The sequence below is a fragment of the Colletotrichum paranaense genome (assembly GCF_030867605.1).
Source record: "Colletotrichum paranaense strain IMI 384185 chromosome Unknown Scaffold_18.1, whole genome shotgun sequence".
NCBI lineage: Eukaryota > Fungi > Ascomycota > Sordariomycetes > Glomerellales > Glomerellaceae > Colletotrichum > Colletotrichum paranaense.
The window spans coordinates 644,203-665,028 of record NW_026848976.1 but is presented as its reverse complement, the minus strand read 5'-3'; the positions used below and the strand labels follow the sequence as shown (position 1 = coordinate 665,028).

At 53.7% G+C, this 20,826-nt stretch overlaps 7 protein-coding genes across 7 annotated transcripts; 2 read left to right on the top strand and 5 right to left on the bottom strand.

Annotated features, from left to right (window-relative positions):
* Nucleotides 1–445: 445 nt before the first annotated feature.
* On the top strand, nt 446–1,252 carry CPAR01_15271 (uncharacterized protein; the record flags this gene model as incomplete). The annotated part of the gene is made up of 3 exons (XM_060499520.1): nt 446–1,010; nt 1,080–1,153; nt 1,214–1,252. 3 exons carry the CDS (start codon nt 446–448, stop codon nt 1,250–1,252), a joined length of 678 nt encoding a protein of 225 aa, XP_060341952.1.
* An 809-nt stretch (nt 1,253–2,061) lies between these two features.
* CPAR01_15270 (PHD-finger domain-containing protein) lies at nt 2,062–4,358 on the bottom strand (the record flags this gene model as incomplete). The annotated part of the gene is made up of 2 exons (XM_060499519.1): nt 2,062–4,179; nt 4,302–4,358. 2 exons carry the CDS (start codon nt 4,356–4,358, stop codon nt 2,062–2,064), a joined length of 2,175 nt encoding a protein of 724 aa, XP_060341951.1.
* A 1,004-nt stretch (nt 4,359–5,362) lies between these two features.
* On the top strand, nt 5,363–5,668 carry CPAR01_15269 (uncharacterized protein; the record flags this gene model as incomplete). Its single annotated transcript, XM_060499518.1, has 1 exon — nt 5,363–5,668. One exon carries the CDS (start codon nt 5,363–5,365, stop codon nt 5,666–5,668), a length of 306 nt encoding a protein of 101 aa, XP_060341950.1.
* Nucleotides 5,669–5,914: 246 nt separating this feature from the next.
* Nucleotides 5,915–6,289, bottom strand: CPAR01_15268 (uncharacterized protein; the record flags this gene model as incomplete). Its single annotated transcript, XM_060499517.1, has 1 exon — nt 5,915–6,289. A coding segment is annotated over one exon (375 nt), but the record flags the coding sequence as incomplete, so codon positions are not given.
* A 2,684-nt stretch (nt 6,290–8,973) lies between these two features.
* CPAR01_15267 (uncharacterized protein) lies at nt 8,974–9,566 on the bottom strand (the record flags this gene model as incomplete). Its single annotated transcript, XM_060499516.1, has 3 exons — nt 8,974–9,162; nt 9,210–9,327; nt 9,424–9,566. The coding sequence occupies 3 exons, from the start codon at nt 9,564–9,566 to the stop codon at nt 8,974–8,976; spliced, it is 450 nt and encodes a 149-aa protein (XP_060341948.1).
* Nucleotides 9,567–14,687: 5,121 nt separating this feature from the next.
* Nucleotides 14,688–17,107, bottom strand: CPAR01_15266 (uncharacterized protein; the record flags this gene model as incomplete). The annotated part of the gene is made up of 5 exons (XM_060499515.1): nt 14,688–14,746; nt 14,998–15,301; nt 15,368–16,623; nt 16,674–17,026; nt 17,085–17,107. 5 exons carry the CDS (start codon nt 17,105–17,107, stop codon nt 14,688–14,690), a joined length of 1,995 nt encoding a protein of 664 aa, XP_060341947.1.
* A 1,300-nt stretch (nt 17,108–18,407) lies between these two features.
* On the bottom strand, nt 18,408–18,638 carry CPAR01_15265 (uncharacterized protein; the record flags this gene model as incomplete). Its single annotated transcript, XM_060499514.1, has 1 exon — nt 18,408–18,638. A coding segment is annotated over one exon (231 nt), but the record flags the coding sequence as incomplete, so codon positions are not given.
* Between the last annotated feature and the right edge of the window lie 2,188 nt (nt 18,639–20,826).

Below are 20,826 nucleotides of genomic sequence, written 5' to 3'. Positions count from 1 at the left end.
AGACAGCTGATTAATGTACAACGAGAAATCGTTCGTTTTCTTCGTTCTACCTGTGGCACTCGCTCATCCGATGGTCACCGGTGCTGGGCTGCATCTTCGATCGGGTTCCTCGAGTCTAACCTCGTGACTAGATATGGTACGTGTGAGCACTTCGTTTCAATCATGGCTTTGTATAACTATCCTACCTTTTACTATGATTGGCGACCGCCATGATGGTAGGGAACATCCGCAACTCAAACAACGGGATCGGTCCGGCGCGATCTTGGAACTAGCGACTGCCAGATACGGAACGGATGTGACGAAACACCAAAACTCGATAACGGACCTCTGACACATGAAGTATAAGTAAAGCCTCCCTCCAAGCGTTCCCATGACCCCTCACATCATCATGTACTTGCAACCACGTGCTTCTTGATCCCGACCTTGACACGAAGAGCAAGCAAATATGATTTCCAGGCCCTTCCACCACCTAACCATCCTCATAGCATCAGCCGGACCAGTCCTCTCAACCCTCGTGCCCCCAGGCTCCCAACAAGGAACCTACATCGTAACCCTCACCCCAGAAGGCGAAGAACTCCACACCCGAGTCTCCGGTATCCCCGACATCCACGCCGTAGAAGATAAACTCTCCCCATTCTCCCAAGCCACACCACCACTTACACCACACCTCCCCCGCCGCGACGCAACATCCTGGCCATCCGACACTAAACCCCTCTGCTCCGATAGCCCCTGGATCACCACCGCTGCCTTCAACTCCAACCCAAACGGCGCCCGCAACGCCTTTGCAGCGCAGTGCGCCGCCCTCAACGGCAAACGCCTCGGCTACCGCGAGAAAATCTATAGCCACTGGGGCGAGGCGGTGGCGTACATGTGTTCGTATGCCGGAAGCGGGGACGTGGGCAACGGGAGGGACGGCGGGAACCCGTGTGTTGTGCAGGAGTGGGTTGATGCCGTCGAGTGGGCTGCCAGGGCTTGCGGGGGCAGGAATGGGGATGGGTATATGGAGTGTGGTGAGTTTCTTCCTCTTCTTCTCTATATTTACCTCCCCTCCCAGTCTCTGATGTAGAAAATCTTGCAAGGACGTGTAAAGGTGTATGAGCGCGCTGACTTTGGAAATGGTACAGCCTACCTCACAATTCCTGGATGGAAAAAGGTGAGATGAACCTCCAAATGTTTGGGCCCTAACGGGATGGCCGGCTGACTTATGCTCCAGGCGTACGGATACACGCACATCAATACTTCCTTCTGTTGAGGGTCTCTTCGAGGAAGTTAAGGTTAAGCACTTGCAAGCTTAAAAAGGTAGGAAAGTCGCGGCACGGCAGAAGTCACGTCGGCATAGCACTCTTCTTTCCAATGCAGATTGTTTAAAGCTGTCGCAAATTCAACAGGGAAGATTGCATTAGCATGTTGAAAGGTCCTCTCAGATCGTGCTGTGGAAACTGTAAACCAACCATAATACGAGTTACTCACGCCCTCACTGATGCCTTGAGAACTTTGGTCAGCTCAGCAACGATAGCATCGCCAGTCTCCTTAGTGTCAGAGCTACCGGCGAGGTCCAGCTAGACCTTTGCTGAGAACTCCGAAGATCGGTACATCCGCCTTCAGCTCGCTTCCTTGGTCACTCTGCATAATTCCAGTCATCTCACGATAGCTTCAGCACTCTCTTTTCTTAGCATCCTCTCGTTTGTTATTCATAATTAAGCCGCAAGGTATGTACTCGGAAATTATATATACTCATCAATAATCCAAGATGACCTGATGACGGATTGCCCCGTTTCTCTTTCTAAACCTTTTCTTTTCCTCACGTGCCGTCATCGACTTTTCGGGGCCGGTCATTATCGTTGTGCTCCAAAATGCACTCACGTATTACCTGAATGATTTGCGGGCTAGCGGGCTCGCCCCGGGCGGTCCCAGCGTCGGGCCATTACCCCGGAGTCGACCGCCTCGCATGTTGGGTGTGTTTGAACAGAAGGCACATATGTACACAGATGGAAGTGTCCGCTTGGATATGTTGATACACGACCCATGGAGCCACATTTCGCAGGACTCACTTGTGGAATGTTAGCATTGCTGAATCATCATAGGTGATAGTCGGCCATCTTTACGAGGCAGGCTGGGGACGGCATCATACCATTGGACCATGTACTCTCCCTGTCTATTCGTGCTGTTCCTGCAGACGCATCGAACGTTGTACGTCGCTTTCGTCGGCGAGGGTAGGCTGGCCTCCGTGAAACCCGTCGGTGACATCATACCCCCGAGGTGATCTTGAAAACTGCCCGACGCAAATCGCTGTGATCGTTGACTGCCAGGTGCCTGATGGCCACGCTTTTGGCGGCTCTCAACGAGCTTCCGTAGCTCGCTTGCTGCGTCCCCCCCCTTTCCCTGTGCCTCGTTCATCACGGTCTCCGCCTCGCTCTCAGCCTCGTGCTGCGAAACCGACGCCCCCAAGCTGCTCGAGCTATGTTCACTAACGCTCCTTCGAGACGAATGGAACATGGAAGCCGACGACGGTCGACGGGGATCTGGTAATGCGAACGAAGTATTTCGGCTGGGAATGATGATTGGTTCGTCGTCTGTCGAAGAGTCGTCATCCTCGGATTCCCAGCTCTTCTCCCTGCGCGGCATTTCCCGTGTCACCGGTAGTCTTCGTACCTCCTCAAGTCGCGGCTCATTCATCACCATGGTGGTCTCGGCCCGCGCCCTGCCTCTCGAATCAATCGTGAACTTCACAGCTGTGCGAGGTCTCGGAGGAGCCGACTCGGGTATCGACGTCAAGCTCGAGAGGCGAGAGTGCTGCTGTTTCAGGGGCGATATCCTGCCAGACGGGCGGCTCGGTGGCCTACTTGGGCCAGCTACGGGACCATTAGCCACCTGAGGCCTCGGCTGTATGGCTGGAGCGAGCTTAGGCAGTGACGGCTTTGCGAGTCCGCGTCTTCCACGATTTTCACTGGCACTTCGTTGCAGTCCATTGAGCCGCCCATTCATTTTGACCGGGGAATTGATAGAAGCATGACCGGATGGCCTTCCTTGACCCAGCTCCTTGGTACTGAGGGAGCGGCGAATATCGCCGTGCATAGGCGCTCTCGATTGTGATTCTGCAGCCGCTGCAAGGGCAAACTGTGCCGAGCCTTGTGTGACGGGGATGTTTGCACCCATGTTTGCAGATAGAGGTCGACCGAATAGGACACCAGGATCGACTCCGCCGGGACTCATAATACCGAAGGGGTCCTCCATGGAGGTTGAGAACGAGTTTGTAACCATGGAGATGTCTGCCGAGCTGGACTGGACATTGTTCATGACAGGTTTGGGAGCCAGGGGCCGTGTCCGTTTGATGGGTTGGGCAGTCTCTTGGCTACCTGACGGCGGCAGGGTAGCAGGCTCTTGAAACATTTGCGAGGCATCAAAGGAAGGCATATGGCGATGTCCCGAAGTTTGAAAGACATTAGGACCAAAGGAGAAGTCGATTTCCATGCCCGACATGTCGGCACTCGGATCCCAGAAGCTTGCAGAAGCGTTGGCCGGAGCCGACATGGGATATCCGAACATATCGGTAGCAGTCACAAAGGCCGCCATGTTGGGATGTTGTGGGTTTCCAGAAAAGTCAGGCTGGCCGTAGCCATGGTCATTCTGCATGTTGTCGTCCTGTAGCTTAGGAGCAAGCTTCCGGCCACCCTTGTGGGAAGATGGGGGAGGGGTTGCCGTTTGCCCGTTCAGATCCGCCACGCTCTCCCTGCCTTGTGAACTTTTTACGATGTTGTCTTGTGACGCCTGCTCTGGGCTGGCCGAACCGCCTTCCTGGCTGGAAAAGTCTGCTTGCTCGATCGGGGGCCTGGGAGAAGAGGGCAGTCGTCGAGCTGCGGTGACCGGGGGTAGAGGTAGGTTCGTGTTGGGAGAGAAGTGGTTGGCATGTGTTGCTATCTGAGCAGCGAGGCTCTCGGCGGACAGAGGCCTCTTGAGGCTTGCCGAAGCAGGGAAGGTAGTAGCACCTGTAGCAAAGTCGGGAAAGGACCCCGGAGAGCCTCGAAGGTTACCTGGAGTTGTGTTGAAGACGGAGTATTCCTCTGCAAAGCGAGGCGTCCAACCGCCAGCGTCGTCAAAGTGACCCTGGGACTGCTTGGGAGTTTCGAAAACGGGGCTCGGGAAAACGGCGGAGGTGGGAGTCTGTTTGGGGGTGGGCGGCTGAGCGTTTGGGTTTCCAAAGCTGTTGTCAGAGTTTCTGGTTAGCAAAATGGCGTTTTGATAGATTGTCCGGCCTGCCAATCTTTGCGACCTGGTCGAGAGGCAGAAACAGAAAGACGAACGTGAACGGGGCGGGTTTGGTAGAATTCTTGCCTGGACGCCAGCTGATCCCCACTCATAGCAATTCTACTGTAGTTCACACAACCCTAACTTGAACATGACATGAACCACCCTAACAAACGGAATTGTGCAAGTCTGAGGATATCGAGGAGTTCAGAGGACAGCCAAAGGAAGACCAGGGGTGCAATCGGCGGCTTGGGGGTCGGGGGAAGCGAAGAATGAGTGCTGTCGATTGGTCGGTTGGTGAATGTGAGGTAGGTAGGTAGGTAGGTAGGTAGATATCAGGCGGGGGCGACGTCAGATGCGTATATCATTGATCATTACAGAAGGTCCAAGACGGCAATTTCATGGGGAGAAAACTGATTACACCGAATGGCGAAGAGCTGGCGTGAGCAAGAGGATTGTATGCGTAAGGTGTCGGAGGAACTCGAGCCTGGGGGAGGTTGGGAGTCGAGGGGAAGTTTGTGAAAAGGGAGGTCCGTGAGGTGCGGCGCAGAAAGCGTATCGGGACTCTCTGTAGAGCAGAGCGGTGGGAGCGTGATTACAGAAGCAGATGAAATATCTAGTCGTCAGAATCGTAACACGGCGATGCGAAGAATGGTCTGCAGCGAAGCGCGCTTCCTGGTTCAAGCAGAAGGCAGAATCCAGAAGAGGCAGCACAAGAAGGGGGAAGAAGAGAGATGGTGAAGAAGTGCTAAGGAGCGTCCAGGAACCAATCGTTCACTTTGTGGGAGGGAGAGGATAGGTAGAGTGTGAAAAAGACCAACACCTGGGAAACGAAATGGTCAGGTAAGGTGCCTAAGAGCAGCAGCAGCCGCAGCCGATGCAGTAATTAATGGCAAGGTACTGCATAAGCAGGTGAGGAAAGGTAACCTCAGGACAGCGCACAATTGTGCCCCAATGCTAGGTACTAGGTACGTAGATATTGGCAGTTGGCAGATGGCAGATGGCAAGCCGCAAGCCAAGGTACCTCAAGGCAGGTAGAGATGGCCTGTTCTCTCTGTCTCTCTCTCTTTCTCGTTGGAGTTGGCTATTTTTTATTCCTTAATTCATCTCCGTAGGGATGCAGAAATACACAGAGAGGAACAACCTGGGGTGGAAATGCAAGGAAGTACCTCGAGTTAAGGTCGTGGGACGGTACGTATCCCTAGCAGTGGGTATATCTCATTGGGCGAGGCTTGACAAGATAGCGGGATGGGAGCACTGTCCAGGAGAGCACAGCGCACTTAGTGAGACTTCGCTGCTCGCCTACAATTTGCCATTAAAACTCAGATGCGAAAGTCACAGGCGCTTCGTCCGACTGACTGCCTATGTTGCTGGGAGCTTCCCGGTGGATAGACTGCTAAGTACTCTGCTATGTCGTAATTAGATTATAGGGCCAATTAGCTAAACGAAACAATCTCTGACTACACGTGCCTTACCCTAGATATTCTGTTTCTTTCTCTCTGGCTTCTCTTCCACAGAAGACAAAGACCAAAGGGAAAGCCACATGTGTTGAGTCCAGTCTGACCAGATTGCCACGACGCCCCCTAACGGCGTTGGCTTCCAGGCTAGAAGCTGACCGATGAGGGGAAACTCGGCCAACGCCATGGAGGAAAAGATAGGCCAACGTGGCTTAACAAGGAGGCCGGAAGGGTGTCCTTGGGCACATATGCTGACAGCTGTAGCGTTTGGTGATGGGCAAGTACAGATAGCAGAGGTTGTGACTAAGATACTCTGTAGGCTCTGATCGCCGAGCCAGAGCGCAACTTGTGCCAACTGAAACAGCCCACGGTACCAACTGCAAAGGGGGCTCTTTACCCTGCCTGCAGTCTCTGTCTTCCTTGGTGACCAGATGTGTCGTTGTCGAGATCCTCTTCTCCTTGGACAGACGCCAGCGCCTATCTAGGGTTTCAACGTAGGCAAACACGGGATGAGGGCGGCACACAAGCTTCGACCGGCGTCGTCGTCCTGGGGAGCCAAGCCAGAGAATACAGCGAACCAACGACCTTCGAGGGCCCGTCTAAAGGGAATGGCGCAATCAGATGGCATGAACGGGCTTGCCAGGCACGGGCACAGTGGTGGGTGGTGTAGTGGTCTGCTGGGGTTCATGTTTGATCCGGGCGGCGGCTAACACAGCTAATGTACTACTGTTAGTGGCTATCGTTCACTGCTGTGTTGCTTCGGCGATGGGAGAGCAGCTCATGTACGGTGTACCTCTCTGTGCACTTTTGCCGACGAGAGATATGCGATGAACCCCCCTCCAGGTCCTCTGTGTGAGTAGGGAGGCTGAAGAAGGGGCCGGTTCAAGGATGTTCCTGCTCGAAATGGGCATGTCTCGGGGATGGGGAGGAGGGAAATGGGAGCAAAGGCATGCAAATCAGCATCCGTCTAACCACATGGGAATTGCCCTGGCCTGATCTTGGTCTGACTTGCCCCCCCGACCTGAGCCCTGTAAGCTATACTCCCTGGTCTTTCCCGTCTCTCACTCGCTCGGTCTCCGAACCTCGATTCCTACATTCCTTGAGAATGGTGACAGTCACCACCTACGTCTCAGTTACCTGTAAGGATAGCTTATTAAAGTTGCTTCCGCATTCTTGCTGCTCTGTTCCAAGAGTTGCTGATGGCAGTTGCTGATGCGGTTGCCGAGACAAGTTAGCCGGTTGCTGGTTGCAACGGGGCTCGGCTGTCCATCGAAGCGAAATGTAGAATGCGATGCGAGGAAGGATCGTCTGCAGAGTGCCCATGCAAGGTACTTGACCAAAGCCAGCCATATCTTTTGCGACTGCACCGTAAGGCGGGGGGGCTACACGGCAAGGTACAAACCTTGGCTAGCCAGCGAGGGAGAAGGAGAGGAGGGAATCTCCAGAACAGTCCTCTCCCGTTCGCTCCTTTGGACAGGGAAGCAGGCACAGCTTGCAGAGCGCCATGCCGATCTGGGCTGTAGTCTCGCTGTAGTCTTACTGCAGGTGTATGGCGGGCAGGCGATGATAGGATGAGCGACATCTGTCAAAAAACGAGCCAACAAGTCTGCAAACTGCAGTAGAAACCGATATGACAGCTGCCAAATACCATTCAATAATGCCCATCCACACAGCGGCGAGTCTGAACCTTGTTGCTCGATGCAGTCATGACGAAATAATTTCGAATGCAGAAAGTCTCTGCAGCCCTGTGAGCAAGACAATTTTCCCCTCCTTCTCTCTCTCACCGAGCCAATCTTTCTTACAATGCTATGCACATCACGTCAGTCCACCACCAAACCATTCCCACGGATACCTCCCTCCCAGAGATAACCTAGCAACCAGCACTGGTCGAAGTCTCGGAACTTGTGTTTGGCAGGTCATCAGAAACTCCTGGAGCCCCGGCATGTAAGCGGCAAGACTGGTGAGTCAACGCGGCGCTGCGCTACTGAAAACTAGTACTCGTATATCCTCCTGCAAGCCTGCATCAGCACCAGACTACAGGATGTCATCTGTGCGCTGAACGAGAAAAAGGCGCTCCTCTGGAACTCGATCACGTTGCCGTATCACCAATTATCTGCCCCTCGTCTCACCTACAAAACTTTGGCGAGCCGTGGACCGTCACGATGATGATGCCCACACTATTCCCCGACCTGCGCCGTTCCCTCCGCGCTCCGGTTAGGGCCCCACTGTTTCGGGGCCGGACCTCAGCTCGCTTCAGTTACGCCTCGCCAGGGGCGGAGCAGGGAGGTTTTTGGTTCTCTTTGCACGCCTGAAACCTCGCTGGGCAAACCTCGAATCTTTCTCATCTTTCAAACTCCCCAGATCGATCGGTTGGATAGACAACGCGAGCAAAACCGGGCAGCTTTCCGTCCGATATCCGATGGAGCGATTGAGCTTCGGACCTACGAGCCTCTTTTAGACGTTCCCGCTCCTGCTTCCCCTCGTCCGTCGTCCAGAGTTTCAGACGGTTTGGAACTTGCAAGATGTAGTGCGCATCTGCCGAACGGACCCGGGTCAAGAGGATAGACGGGTTGAGACACTTTCTTTTTGGTGGCTCAACCATCGACATCCAGTAGCGATCTCGTCTCCATCTCAACTCCGAACTATCTGTTCGGTAGCTGAACTCTCTTACGTTTGGTTCCTTTCTATGATGAGTTGATGGCTCTTCTGCCAACTCAGTAGATGACCAAAGGCAACCGCCGCCATCGCGGAACAAGTATGTGCTACTGGGTGGCTACATTTTAGCCCCTTAAGAGTACCCTAACTGGATGGCAATCCGCAACAAACATCACACACCCGACGCTTGAAGTCGGTGGCCTCTCTTGTCTACTCTGTTTCGGCCGCCCTCTCCCAGATGCCAACTTCCAGACACGCAGCCCGGCGGTCCATATTCAGTTGACCTAGAAATGTGTCAACGTGTTTGAGAAAGCACGACGTAGATTTACACGAGATTGCTTGCTTCACAATCGTAACGGTCGCGGCTGCAGAACTGCAGCGTCTCAGGGTTGCTGTTGCCAAGATCACGTTGAGGAATCCTGCTACACGTTTCTCACCTAGTTTCGCCTCGGTCGGCAAATCGTTCTACGCAAGCGCGCAGTCTTGCCTCGTACCCTCTCCCCCGAAAGGCTCCTCGATGGAGGGGTAGACGCAGGTACGGCCTAGCAATGGCCCGGTGCGGCAAAATGAAGCTCCTCACAATTGAATGCGACTTCGCAAGCAAAACTCGCCTCGTCTAACGCAAGCCAATGCTGGTTTCTGTACGAGCGGCAAGGTCTGAGTTGGTAATAACGTATTGTGCTTCTTTTTCCTCAGAAAATCGTTCCTCTCTCTGGTTGCCCAAGGCCTTCACGAAGATGCCTCTCTTCTTGAGCTGAGGGACAAACTTCCGAGCGATATTGCCGTGGTCTTGCTTTCCACTGCGCTATGGCAACAGAATTCATCAATTTGCTGTTGATGCAAGGCTCGAACGTGGCCGAAGTTGCCAATGTCTGGTCGAGCGAAAGCTTTGCCTGGGTCGTGGCCAGCTGTTGTGCTTTCTGGACCCTTCGCGAAAGTCAGAACAGCTGTCATCTGCATCTTGGGATATCTACAAGTTCGTCCTCCTGGGCTCGACGTTGCGCGGCGTCCTCTTTGCCAGACTCGACACTATTCCGCGCTGAATAGATTCGGTCTGACAATCGACCTTTGCGGCCATCCCAACAGCGCGATGTGGGACCTCTTCGCGGCCACGTCGTTCTCGCGATACGGCGATACATTATCACCGAGCATGACAGTGTAAGCGTCGGAGAGATGCATGTCCTCGACACAGCCGAAAGGATCTTGCATTTTGGACCACTCCGCGCTGAATAGATTCGGTCTGATGGCCCACGTCAACTCGGCCCAGTCAGGAGTTTCAATAACAAGTAGACCTTCTCATCGGCCATACTATCGCGACGGAAGCGTATCTTAGCGGACACGAGCGTCAGGACGCAGAACTGAGATCAAAAAGGCCTACATTGTCAGCGATCATTCATCTTCTGTGAACGTGAGAGGTCTTGCATGAATCACGAACTGTGCACTCAATGCGTGAGCAATCTCTTGAATCCTACTAACAATCATCAGTCTTTAGACGCTCAGAATGACCGACTGCATCGAGATCATGATCGGATGTTGGGGCATCACGACATCGTAGAAACTCATGATAGGAATTTCAAGTGAGTCAAACACTGGCAAAACGTTCGAGCAAAAAGTAGAGCCTCAGCGCAATGAGGCATGTATGCGATATTGGGGCTTCATCGACAACGCGAAGGAGAGTAATCAAGAGAATAAACAAAAACGTAAGAAAAGCGCGGCATCTTCTCAGCAGAGTTCAAACAGCCCCCCTAGCGATGAACTCAAATCGCAAATCAAGGTTATATCAGAGTTCAGGGGAGGACCAGCTTAGATCGTGACATGAGGAAATATTCGTAAGCAAACGATTGGATGAGATGACTTCCTGGCAGCAATTGTGACCGTGTTCCTGGATGCTACGGAGAAGGAAGTGGCTGGGGACTGAGTTGGTTGAGAAGGGTGTCGTGCTGATAGACGATTGGCTCGTGGTCTCTGCAAGCTGCAAGGGGTTTTAAGTGCTTGCAGTTGAACGTAATTGGTTGGGTCTGGCTTCTTTCGAGCCAACGCCGAACGTCTAGGTTCCCATTCCCTCTGTTAGGACTCTAGGAGTTGTAGAGTCTATCACTAGCTCCGAGGTAGTCCCCCCATGCTTGGATCCTCGGGCATCGTGCGATGCGAGAGTTGCAGCGTCGCTAGAGACCTCGCAAGCTGATAGCTGGAGAAGCTTCACTGGGTCTACCTAGGAAGCAGGGGAGGGAATGGATGCAGGAAGCACGACATCGACGTCAAGGCCAAAACCGCCTCGTGAATCGTCAATGACCCCAGCATGTAGCTTGTCCCCCTTTTTGCCCTTCTTCCCGGCAACATCCCACCGTTCCTCTCCCTTCCCCTCCCGCAGCCGACACTGCGTGCAGAAAAGAGAATCCGGATACGACCTCGGACTACGGTAGTTACCTGCCTACCCTCACCGGGCCCGGGACTTTACCACAAACTTGGAACCTCGTCCGGCCGATAGCGGCCAACGGTTCAACCTACGGATACAACTCTCTCCACTTCTTCCTTAAACCCCCCAGTACTCTGCGTCACTTTTCCCCCTTTCTGCAGCTTTTGCCGTGTGTCCCATATGGTAAATATGGATACTCTCGTAGGGCAAGAAAAGAATAAGCACGATCGCCCGCCAATCACTCACCCCCGCCAGCGCCGGGAAAATAGATGGGAAAAGCCTGTGCGCGGCGCGCGCTGCCCCTCCTCAGAGTCCTTCCCCCTGGTACAGCCCACAGAATATATATATAATGGCGGGGTCTCCCGGTCGAGATGCATGAATTCCGGGAGATTACGCACATACGCATGCAGCCCTCTCAGGAACACTTCTTTGCGTTCTCTGGTTCCTATTCCTCCTCTTTTCGGGAGGGGGTCCAGTGAAGGTGGTTCTTGGGGTTTTTTTTCTGCTCCTTTTCCCATCGCACTCGTCACGAACCAACAGAATTCCTTGGTTGATCTTCTGCCCTTTGCCTAAATGGATCTTCTTCCGGGATGTAGAGACTCTTTCTCTGGGATACTCCGCCGAACCGAAACAACCGCAAATGGTCCATAGAACGAGCGAAAACCCGAAGACAAGTCAGGGACCCGGGGGAGAGATCACACTAGCCGCAGAAGAAAAGAAGGAAGTTCTTGCTAGAGACCGAGGTTCCTGGAAGATCCCTGAGAACACGGACTGTCAAACCCGGGCTCTCTCCGGGCGACAGAGTAGGAGAAGAAGGCAGGCAGAGGTTGCAAAGGTAAAGGAAAAGCTGGAGCGGCCGTTCTCCGATATCCGAAGACCAAAGATCAGTGGCTCCCGGTTGTCCGTCGAATCGGCCAGCCATAATTCACGGCGCCCATCCATTCGACATGCGTCGAGTCGTGTGTCTATCACATCGCCGCGCGGGTTTCCGTCCAAACTAAGCAATGTTTTGTCACAGTAGCCGCCGTCACCTCAAGTGTGGTGCCAGAGCGTTTGTGTAAGAGACGAAACGTCGTTTCTGTTTCCCTTCCAGCACTGTAACGGGCATAACAGAACATATCTCTTCCCCATGGCCATCGCACAAACACCTGTACCACAAGCCCAAAACATCCATAGGTTGCTCGCTCTGCTGGTGTCTATCCCCCTGCCAGCTGAACCACCTTCCAAAGTCCCAAGCCCATAGCAAAAAGGAAGGTCCAAAGCATCCACCCGCAATCATACTTCATGCCCTCTGGCCCCCTCCCATGGCGGACAGGTAATCGAAGCGAAGTGCCCCTCCCGGCTTCCTCCTCCGGGGCGAAGAGCATCATCCACATCCACCTCCACCGGACACGCCGGGTTTCCGTTTGGGAGGCTCCCCTTGTAGTTCAGCTTTGCGCCTAACACCACATCGTAGTATAGTCTGGTTCCGGTTCCTGGTCTGATCTTCTTCCTCCCCCCTGCCCCCAACCCGGAAACCCCTGGCATCTTTCGTCCACTGTAGCGTGGTCCCTCGACGATGACAGTCACTTGCCGTATCTGCCCATGTAAGTGCGTGGGCGAGTAAATGTGTGTGTGTGGTACCCGTAGCCTACACACACCCGCTTTCCTTGACCACGTACCCAAACTCCCCTGCAATACCACCACCACCACCACCCCAGTAAACCCACGAGCATTGAGGCTTCTTCTCGCGGTTCTCCCAAGCCCCCAGAAGGCTATGACTCCTCACTCCAGAATCCAGACAGTGAAGGGAAAGGGAGATCAAGTAGTGCAGGACCTAACAAGGAGCCAAGATAACGTCGTCGTCCTACGGAATACCACCCATCGTCCGTCTCTCCCCCACCACACCAGTCTCGATCGGCAGTTGACCGTGTTCCTGGACCAGGCACGGGAGGAGAAGACGCACGCAGGGTACGGGATATGTAGGTACGGGAAGCATGCGCAGTATGTACAGATATCCACACGGAAGCACACACTCACAAAACGCGGCACCAACTGCCCTCGCCTTGCCCTGCCACTATCCAACCCCAAGGCCGCAGCACATTCACCCGCCCTTGGCTCTGGCTCTGGCCCAGGCCCATCTTCTGCAAAGTGCCAACCGTCCGGCTATGTGTGAATAAACGACCTGCCCCTCTTAGGACCCCACCGATCTTCGACCCATCGGCATCGGGGGTCGGGGGCCGGGGGGTCCCTCACAACTTACACTTACCCCTGCCTTGTCCCCGGATCCCGCGCAGCGTCAAAGTCGAATCACCTCCCGCCGGCGGCCTGGCCTTCTCCTTCTTTCCCTCGTCTGCTGCTCATCGTCCTTCCCCCTTTGGGCAATGCCACGTCCTCAAGTCCCCCTCCATCCCAGCTCGACAAGTCTACAAGTCTATACTACGCATGCCCAAGAAAACCCCCTAAACCCATCCCGCGCCGTTTTCCACTCCCCTAACTGACTCCCCATGTCCCCTATCTTGTCTTCCATGTGTTTCTGCGGCACATCTTTCTCGGTCTTCCCACGAGCCCCATCCATCCACCATCGCGATTCCGACGGTCGGGATATGGCTTTGAGAGTGGTTGGTGCTAGTGGGCGTTGAGTTCTTGACTAAGAGGGGGGGGGGGGCGCAAGGCACGAGGAAGCGGGGGTCGAGGAGTCATGGCATGGCAGTTCGACACGAGAGACAGGATGCTCGGGTCCTACGTGACTCCCGAGTCTTTTGAAGGAATAGATCAGGAACCCCTTCCTCCTCTGTCCCCTCCAACTGCCGGCGAAAGACCGTGAGACCGGCCGTCCATCTCGTCTGTAGTTTTCCCCGTTCCTCTCGGGAGATGCAGTAGAGCCCGGAAATCGCACAACCATGTCACTCTTACTCAAGATCCGTGATACGCAGTCTGAGAATATCTGTGAGATGCTGTATCACCAAGTTCGCTAATAGTCAAAGACCTCATTCTGAAATGACCGTGTATTCCTCATTGTGCGCAGGTTAAACGAAAAAATCTAACTAGTACTGGCTTTGCCCCCTCGAGGTTTTGTTTCCCAACGATAACAAACGAATTTTGTCCCATTTTTGGCCCCCATCCCCCTTCCTCCAGAACAGTCCTTCGAGACCGTTGCCACAAAATTGTCCACCACTTCCTTCCTGTCCCGGCCTTTTTCGCCCTAGTCCAAGTCGTGGTTTTTCCTATTCCCTATTCCACCTTTTCCTCCCCTTGATATCATTGGTATGTCCTCCTCAAAAATTCAAAACTACGACTGCAGATCCAGTCGCTGGGGGTCTCACTATTTAGCTATCTACGATTAAGTTGGTGTGGAAGAGCGTGTAAAAAAGGGAAAGGGAATGGTGGGGCGGTTCAGAAAAACTATAGAGATAAAAAAAGAATCAAAAAAACAGAAAGGACTGAACAAGAATCAGAGAATCGAAAAGAAGAGGCGAACAAACTGAACAGAACAAAACTTGCCCCTCCAAATTTCCCCTCCAATGTCTCTTCCGTTGGTTGTTGATGGAGTGATGAAGCTGGGCCATTAAGAAAATCCTGCACTCTGGTGTCGTGTTTTGCACGTGGCTGGAAAGGCCAACGTGCGAAACCAAACAGTTGGTATCCTCCTCTTTCGGGGCATAAAACATGGGTTGGTCGTGCTCAAATGAATTCAGAAACGTCGGTCAGCAAGCGGAACTCGAGATAAGGAAAGGAAAAGGAGATGAAAAATATCAAATCGTGGATGGTTGTAGTGATGGATATTGTGGTGGTGCTGAGGTAAAAGGTAGTAAGATTGTTTTGGAAAATCGTCATGACACATTGTCCCTTTTCTCTCTCTGTCATCCGGGGGAAGTAGTTTCGGAGTTTTTCTTGTTTTTTTCTTGACTCGTCCAAAAAGATTCCAACACCCTTTAGTACCATCCCCAAAATTTTTGTCCCATCCTCCAAAGGTATCCCGTGATGCCCAAGTCTATAAAAAGGTAGGTCAGGAAAAGGTTCGTTGTTTTTCGTGACGACGTTTCGGTAGTGTACCACAGGCACGCGCTGCGGCGGGGGTAAGTCTGCGTGACAAAGGAAAAGAGAAAACAGGAAGAAAAAAAGTGGTATCAGTCGTGTTTGTGTTGTTTCTCTGCCATATCAAGATCAAGGAACCGCATCAAATCATGCCAGGCATGCCTTCCATAGGATTGATGACATTCCTCTGCTGGACTTGGTTCTGACCCATCTGCCCTTGGTTCATTTGAGGCATGGGCGGCGGCACCTGTTGAAGGTGTTGGTGTTGTTGAACCTGATGCTGGTGCTGGTGCTGGTGCTGCTGATGCATCTGCGCTGGCGTAGGCGTGCTTGTGACGGATGCCGACGAAGTTTGAGGCGTGATTGGAGTCTGCTGCGGCATTGGAGGTGCTTGCTGTGGCTGTTGAGGCTCAACCTTTGGCTTGGCCATCTGAGATGCTGCAAGGTTGCGGTTGTGATTGCTCTCACGTCGACGCTTTGGCGCATCCTTGATCTTGGGGTGGGTGTGACACTACATGAATGTTAGCCTGCTATGCAACGATTAAAGACCCTTCACGATCGATGCCGTGCCACATACCTTGTACGCATGCCTAAACCATGTGGTACCCTTCTTCTTGCTGCTGACAAGCGCAATCCAATCGTTGCAGCTGCCGCACAAACCTTCCCACACATCCGGGTTCCCGTCCATTCGTCGCGTTTCTTGAGGCTCTTGGAATGGGTTGCCCGTGGCGGCGCTGATACCGTGGGTGAACGACTTGTCGTACCAGAAGGCCGAGTTCTTCAGTACAAGCCAGCGACCCGGCTTGCAGATTCCACACCATCCTTCACGCTTGTTACCGTGACCTCTCACCCATCTGGGTGTGTAAAGGTCACCCTCGAACCGCAACTCTTGCTCGTGGGGGACAAGATCGGGGTCAGACGGGTTCATGTCCTCGGGAGGCGGTGGGATCTGCTCCTCGTGAAGTGAAGCGTACAAGTCGGGCGGGTCGGACAGATCCGTGTAGTGGCTGTGAAGCGAGTGAGGATCGGCGTTGCTCTGGAGCATGCGGAAGAGGCCATGAGACAGAAGCGGCGGCGGGGCCTCGAAGTGGTGAGCGTCGGGGTGGAAGCCATTGGAGGGCAATTGCGACGGCAAGAGCATACTGTTCATGCTGTTTCTCTGATACTGCGGCGGGGCGGCCATCATGAAGGGATGCTGCTGGGCGGCTTGAAGATTGGTGAAGTTCAATGGGACCTGCTGGTGCTGGATCGTCGGCGATGAGTGTCTCGAAGACATGCGCTGGTGGGCACCAAATGCATCGTGCCCCTGATGAAACACGAACGGTGTCTGACGTCTGTTCTGCTGAGTTCCGTACGATCCCGTCGACCACCTCTTTGTCGTTCCACGCTCAACGCTGTAGGGAGCAGATCGCATGCCTGGGCGAGGCGAAGGGGAAGCACGACCGCGGCTTTGAGTCCTGACAAGTTCAGATCGGCTCTGGGGAGTCATCCGAGGAGACGCAACCGGCGACAATTGAGTCGACGACATCAATGAATTGCGGTTAGACGGCGGTGGGTAGTCTGAACTGAATGATGGCGCCTCTGACAGTGCAGCTGAGAAGTCTTCGTACGAAGGCATGTCTGAAAGGGCACCGGACGTGGACATGGTGAAAGATGAGCCAGACATGCGTCGCGGGTTGGGGCCGCAGTCAAAGTTGAACGGTTCGTTGTCCTGTTGCTGGTACCTCAGATCAAGCACAGGAATGGCTTCATCGGTGGTGTATGCCTGGCCAATCATTTCCGTGTCCAATCCATGGAACTCAAAAGTGTCTTCGCATGGCTTTTGTTGCCAGTCTGATGGAAATGATTAGCAAAAGGGTTAACCTCGGATGAGGTTGACTCACTGTTCTCCATGGTGGTGACGGGATAGAAGTCTTGTTGATGGACTGATACCGGGCGGGACATGGCATCGCTCGGAGTCTGCTGCATCGGCAGTGGCGAAGAATCCCACGATGGGAGGGCGCCGTAGTCATCGCCCATGCTGTAAGAGAAGCCTTCGTGGATGGTCGCAGGTCTGGGCCTCATGCCTTGAGACGTTGGGGTTGTCCATACACCGGCGGGTGCTCCCACGCCCTCTTGTTTGATGGGCATATCATTACCGTTCATGTTGATGATGGTCGATGTACGATGCGGGACGTCTCTTCTGAACTTGTTGTTAGGGTTGAAGGTGAAGGAAGGTGTGTGTATTTGTTGCCGACTAAAATGTACTTGTAAGTCATGTATGCCGGAAGCTGCAGGGACGGGATGGGGCCTACAGCTGTGCCTGACCAGAGTCCATGGTGCTTAGACAGGAACAAGGGAGCGTGCGGTTAATCAATTATCGGGTTGATGCTGAACGGGGACGGTGGGTTGTTAGCATTGATCCTCGGACGAGGGACATCAAGGGTGGCAGTTGTATCTGACGGCAGTCGGGGGGTGAGGGGGATCCACACTGCCCACGTATCGACGAGCGCGATCCGGCAGGCCGACAGAGAAGGGCTTCCAGGAACTTACTTGGAAGAATCTGGCGCAGTGGCCAACCTGAGCGGAGAGAGACAAATAATCTCCGGACTGGACGAGTAATGGACGGCGACGTGAGTGGTTATGTTTGCTGGGGCCAGGGGACGCGTAGATTTTTCCTTTCCCTTCTTGGCTCCTTTCTCTTTCTGCTTTCTCTTGGTCCCTTTCCGATCTCTTTCCCTCGGGGATGGGAGGACGATGATGAGCGTTAAGGACAGCGGGTCCTCGCGATGAGGCTAGTGGGTGGTGTATAGATGGAGGCGGTAGGGATTCCCGTCCTCAGCTAGACAGCGCGATTGAGGATCTTTTGTAATAAGAGTCTTTGTGTTGGGTACTCTGTATTTATATTGTATGTATGTATGCGTACGATCCTCAAAGGCAGTAAAGGAGCGTGATGAGTTTGCAATAATCGGCAACCTCGTTTGGTGCTTTGATGGCTGAAGGTGTGTGTGTGTGTGCGTGAGTGTTGGAGCGCGCAGCTGGCCGTCCTGGTTCCTGGCGGGATGAAGAGAGCCAGCTCCCGGAGAGTAGGTATTATAGATGCGAAGAGGCAGCCCCCTCGAAAAAGGAAAAAAAGTATTATAGGTTACAAGGCTTGAAAAAAGGAGTGACTAGCAGAGAATCAAGGGCAGTGAGGCCTTGGTAAGTGGGACGCGAAAGGAGAGCAAAGAAGAAGACAGGTCGAGGGGCGGTGCAGACGGATCCTGGAGGTATAAAAGAAGTAGTGTAGAAAAAGAAGCATCATCCATGAACGGACCAATAAGTCAGCACGGTCAGGTTCGGAACGTCGGTTGGAGCTAAGCCGGATTTCCCTGATACAAACCTCTTCCTGTCTGTGAACTTGGGGCCAGAGGCAGGTGTGCGAGAATCTGCTTGGCCTGGCTCAGCGAGAGGGCAAGAGTTGCAGGGGGGTTCTTATGGTGGTGGACAAGGTAACATCTGTTCGTCGATGTGGATGTGTGGGAGTAAGATGCCGATGAACCAGGGAGCGGCCTACTCCCGACTGCTTTTGGAAGACGGGGACAAGGATCAAACACGCCGACAGGGCTGTACCCAGATGATGGATGTATGCTCATAAACTATGTATATGGCACGAACTCGGGTCCGCGATGAGAGCGTGATGGGAAATATAGTTGAGGAAGAGGCAGAGAGAGGTCCGGATAGAGAGTATGATGAAGGAAGCAGAGGGGAGGAGGGCTGATGGTGGTGTGGAGAGTCCGAGGGACTGAGAGTCGGAGGGGGGTGGAGGACAAAAAAAAAAAAAAAAAAGGACAGACAGAAAGGCCGAGAGAAACCCAGACAGAGAGAGAAAAAGAGAGATATGGAGAGTGGGAGTAAAAAGTGTAAGGAATAGCCCATGAACATGGCAAGACTAGCCAGTCAGGAAGAGAGTAGTGATGGGACGGAAAGGAAGAGGGTAGACGGTAGGAATGACAATTGCCATAACGTATGGAGGAGGTTCATTTGCACCAAACCATGGGCCATGGAATACTTCCTTTCTCACTTACTCTCGAGCCTGGCCTGGTTCTCCATCCACCCATCCACCCATCCACCCATTCCCTTCCATACGGATACACCTGCAAGACCTTGTCAAGACCCCCTCCCCCTTCTAGACCTTTTAGCCCCCCCTCACCTCCCCGTCCCCTCGCCATATTGTGCAGCCCACGGCGGCGGTGCAGCTGTGGATTTGTAGCAGAGAAATTCGTCGTGACGAAATACAGGACCAAACTTGGACCAAAGGCCATCCACTAGATCGCCCTGTATCGACGATAACCGCACTTGACGTATGAGCTAGAAGGGCACTCTCGGTGGTCTCCGACTAGGGCCGTCAGTTATTCAGGGCTGAGAATTGGCGAGGACCCTAGCGATCCGAAGGAAATAGTTCCCGAGGAGGTGGCTTGTCTCATCCCATACACCCACATGTGGCGACATGGCCCCAGGGGCTGAGGGGCAGAGGGCAGAGCCTAGAAGGGGAGCATCGGGGAGGAAGAAAGTGAGGCAGCGGAATGGATCACGGCTACTGCTAGTGGCTTGCAGCCGGCGGCCGGTACGTTGAACTTGCTGAATGTATGATTACTGAGAAGTGGGAGCGGAGCCGAAACCACCTGGACTGGGCCTGATCTGGAGCGGGCCTCACCTCACCTCAGTCATCGTTGTTGGTTTCCCTCCTTGGGAGTTTCCAGTGACCACAGGTGACACTGGACAGTAAGGTACTCTCTTGTCCACCCCCTGTCCGTAACTCTACCCTTCTTCTCTCGTCTCTTTTAGCGGACGAGTTTTGCGTTGCGTTCCAACCTTTCGCAGCGGAAACCAAGGAAAAGGCAGGGTTCACGGACGAACCTCAGTCCAGTATCGGAATGATACGATACGACTTGGTCTGGAGTGTCAGTAGGCCGAGTACGGCACGTCTGCAAGGTAAATCCGCCGCGGTACAAGGCCCAGTCCCTCATCCCGTCCCAGGCCAATGGGGCATGGGGGCCATGGGGAGGGGCCTCGGGCAGAGACTGCAGAGTGACTGGTGTGGAAACCTGAGATTTTACCCATGAGTACCTGGGGCCAATCAAGCTCGGGTAGGAAGATCATGAACGAGAGTGTTTGGCAGGAGAAGCAAGAGAATCCTGACGTCGGGCTCTTGTTTTGGCAGCGAGTGCGGTACAGGGATGACACCTGTTCCTGTTTTGTCAAATCCCTGGTTCCCCACATGATGAACCTGGCATCCTATCCTTTCCAGCAGATCCGCTCTCGGGCTTCACTTTTCTTGTTCGGCCGTTGTGCCAATGGCGAGAACAGGAGCGGCAGGCATAAAGCAGCACAGATGCAGGTATGTGCTCCTGGGTCGATGCGTACATAGATAAATGTCAGTTTACAGATAGGCTGATGGCTCGGCGACGGAGGCCGCGGCGGCTGCGGAGAAGGAGAGATTGCCTTCAGTCGCAGCTTGATTTAGCTAGCTGAGCTTGAGCTAAGCTAGCTTGACTAGCTGCAGCATGCAGAGCACACACGGCTGGAGATCGGAGAAAATGCGCGAAAGGTTGCGGCGAGTGGATGACGGTTTGTTCGTCTCTCCATATTTCGTCTGTCTGTCTATCCAGATATCTGTCTGGCTGCGTTCCGGAAGGGCTGCAGGGGATTCAGGAGCGGAGGGTTGCCGAGAGGAGGGAGCCTCGGGACCATGTGGATGAGGGGGTCAGACGAAGAAGTTCCAGTCGCAGCTCCAGTTCCAGGTCCAGTTGCAGTTTCCAGGCCAGTCCATTTGTTGGTATCCTGAGGCGGTCCATCGAAGAAATGGAATCTTTTGGCTGTCTGCCTAGGATAGCGAGTGGGTTCAAATGTTTTGGACATGGTCGAGTGAGAGGAGTCAATGGCAGTTGCTGAGCAGCAGCAGTGATTGTGAGCACGAGCCGAACAGAGAGAGTGTCCACGCGACAGGCATCGCGTCTCCGAAAAGGACGACACGTTGCCGCACAGAAACCTTCTTGTGCCTAGGATTCATAAGAG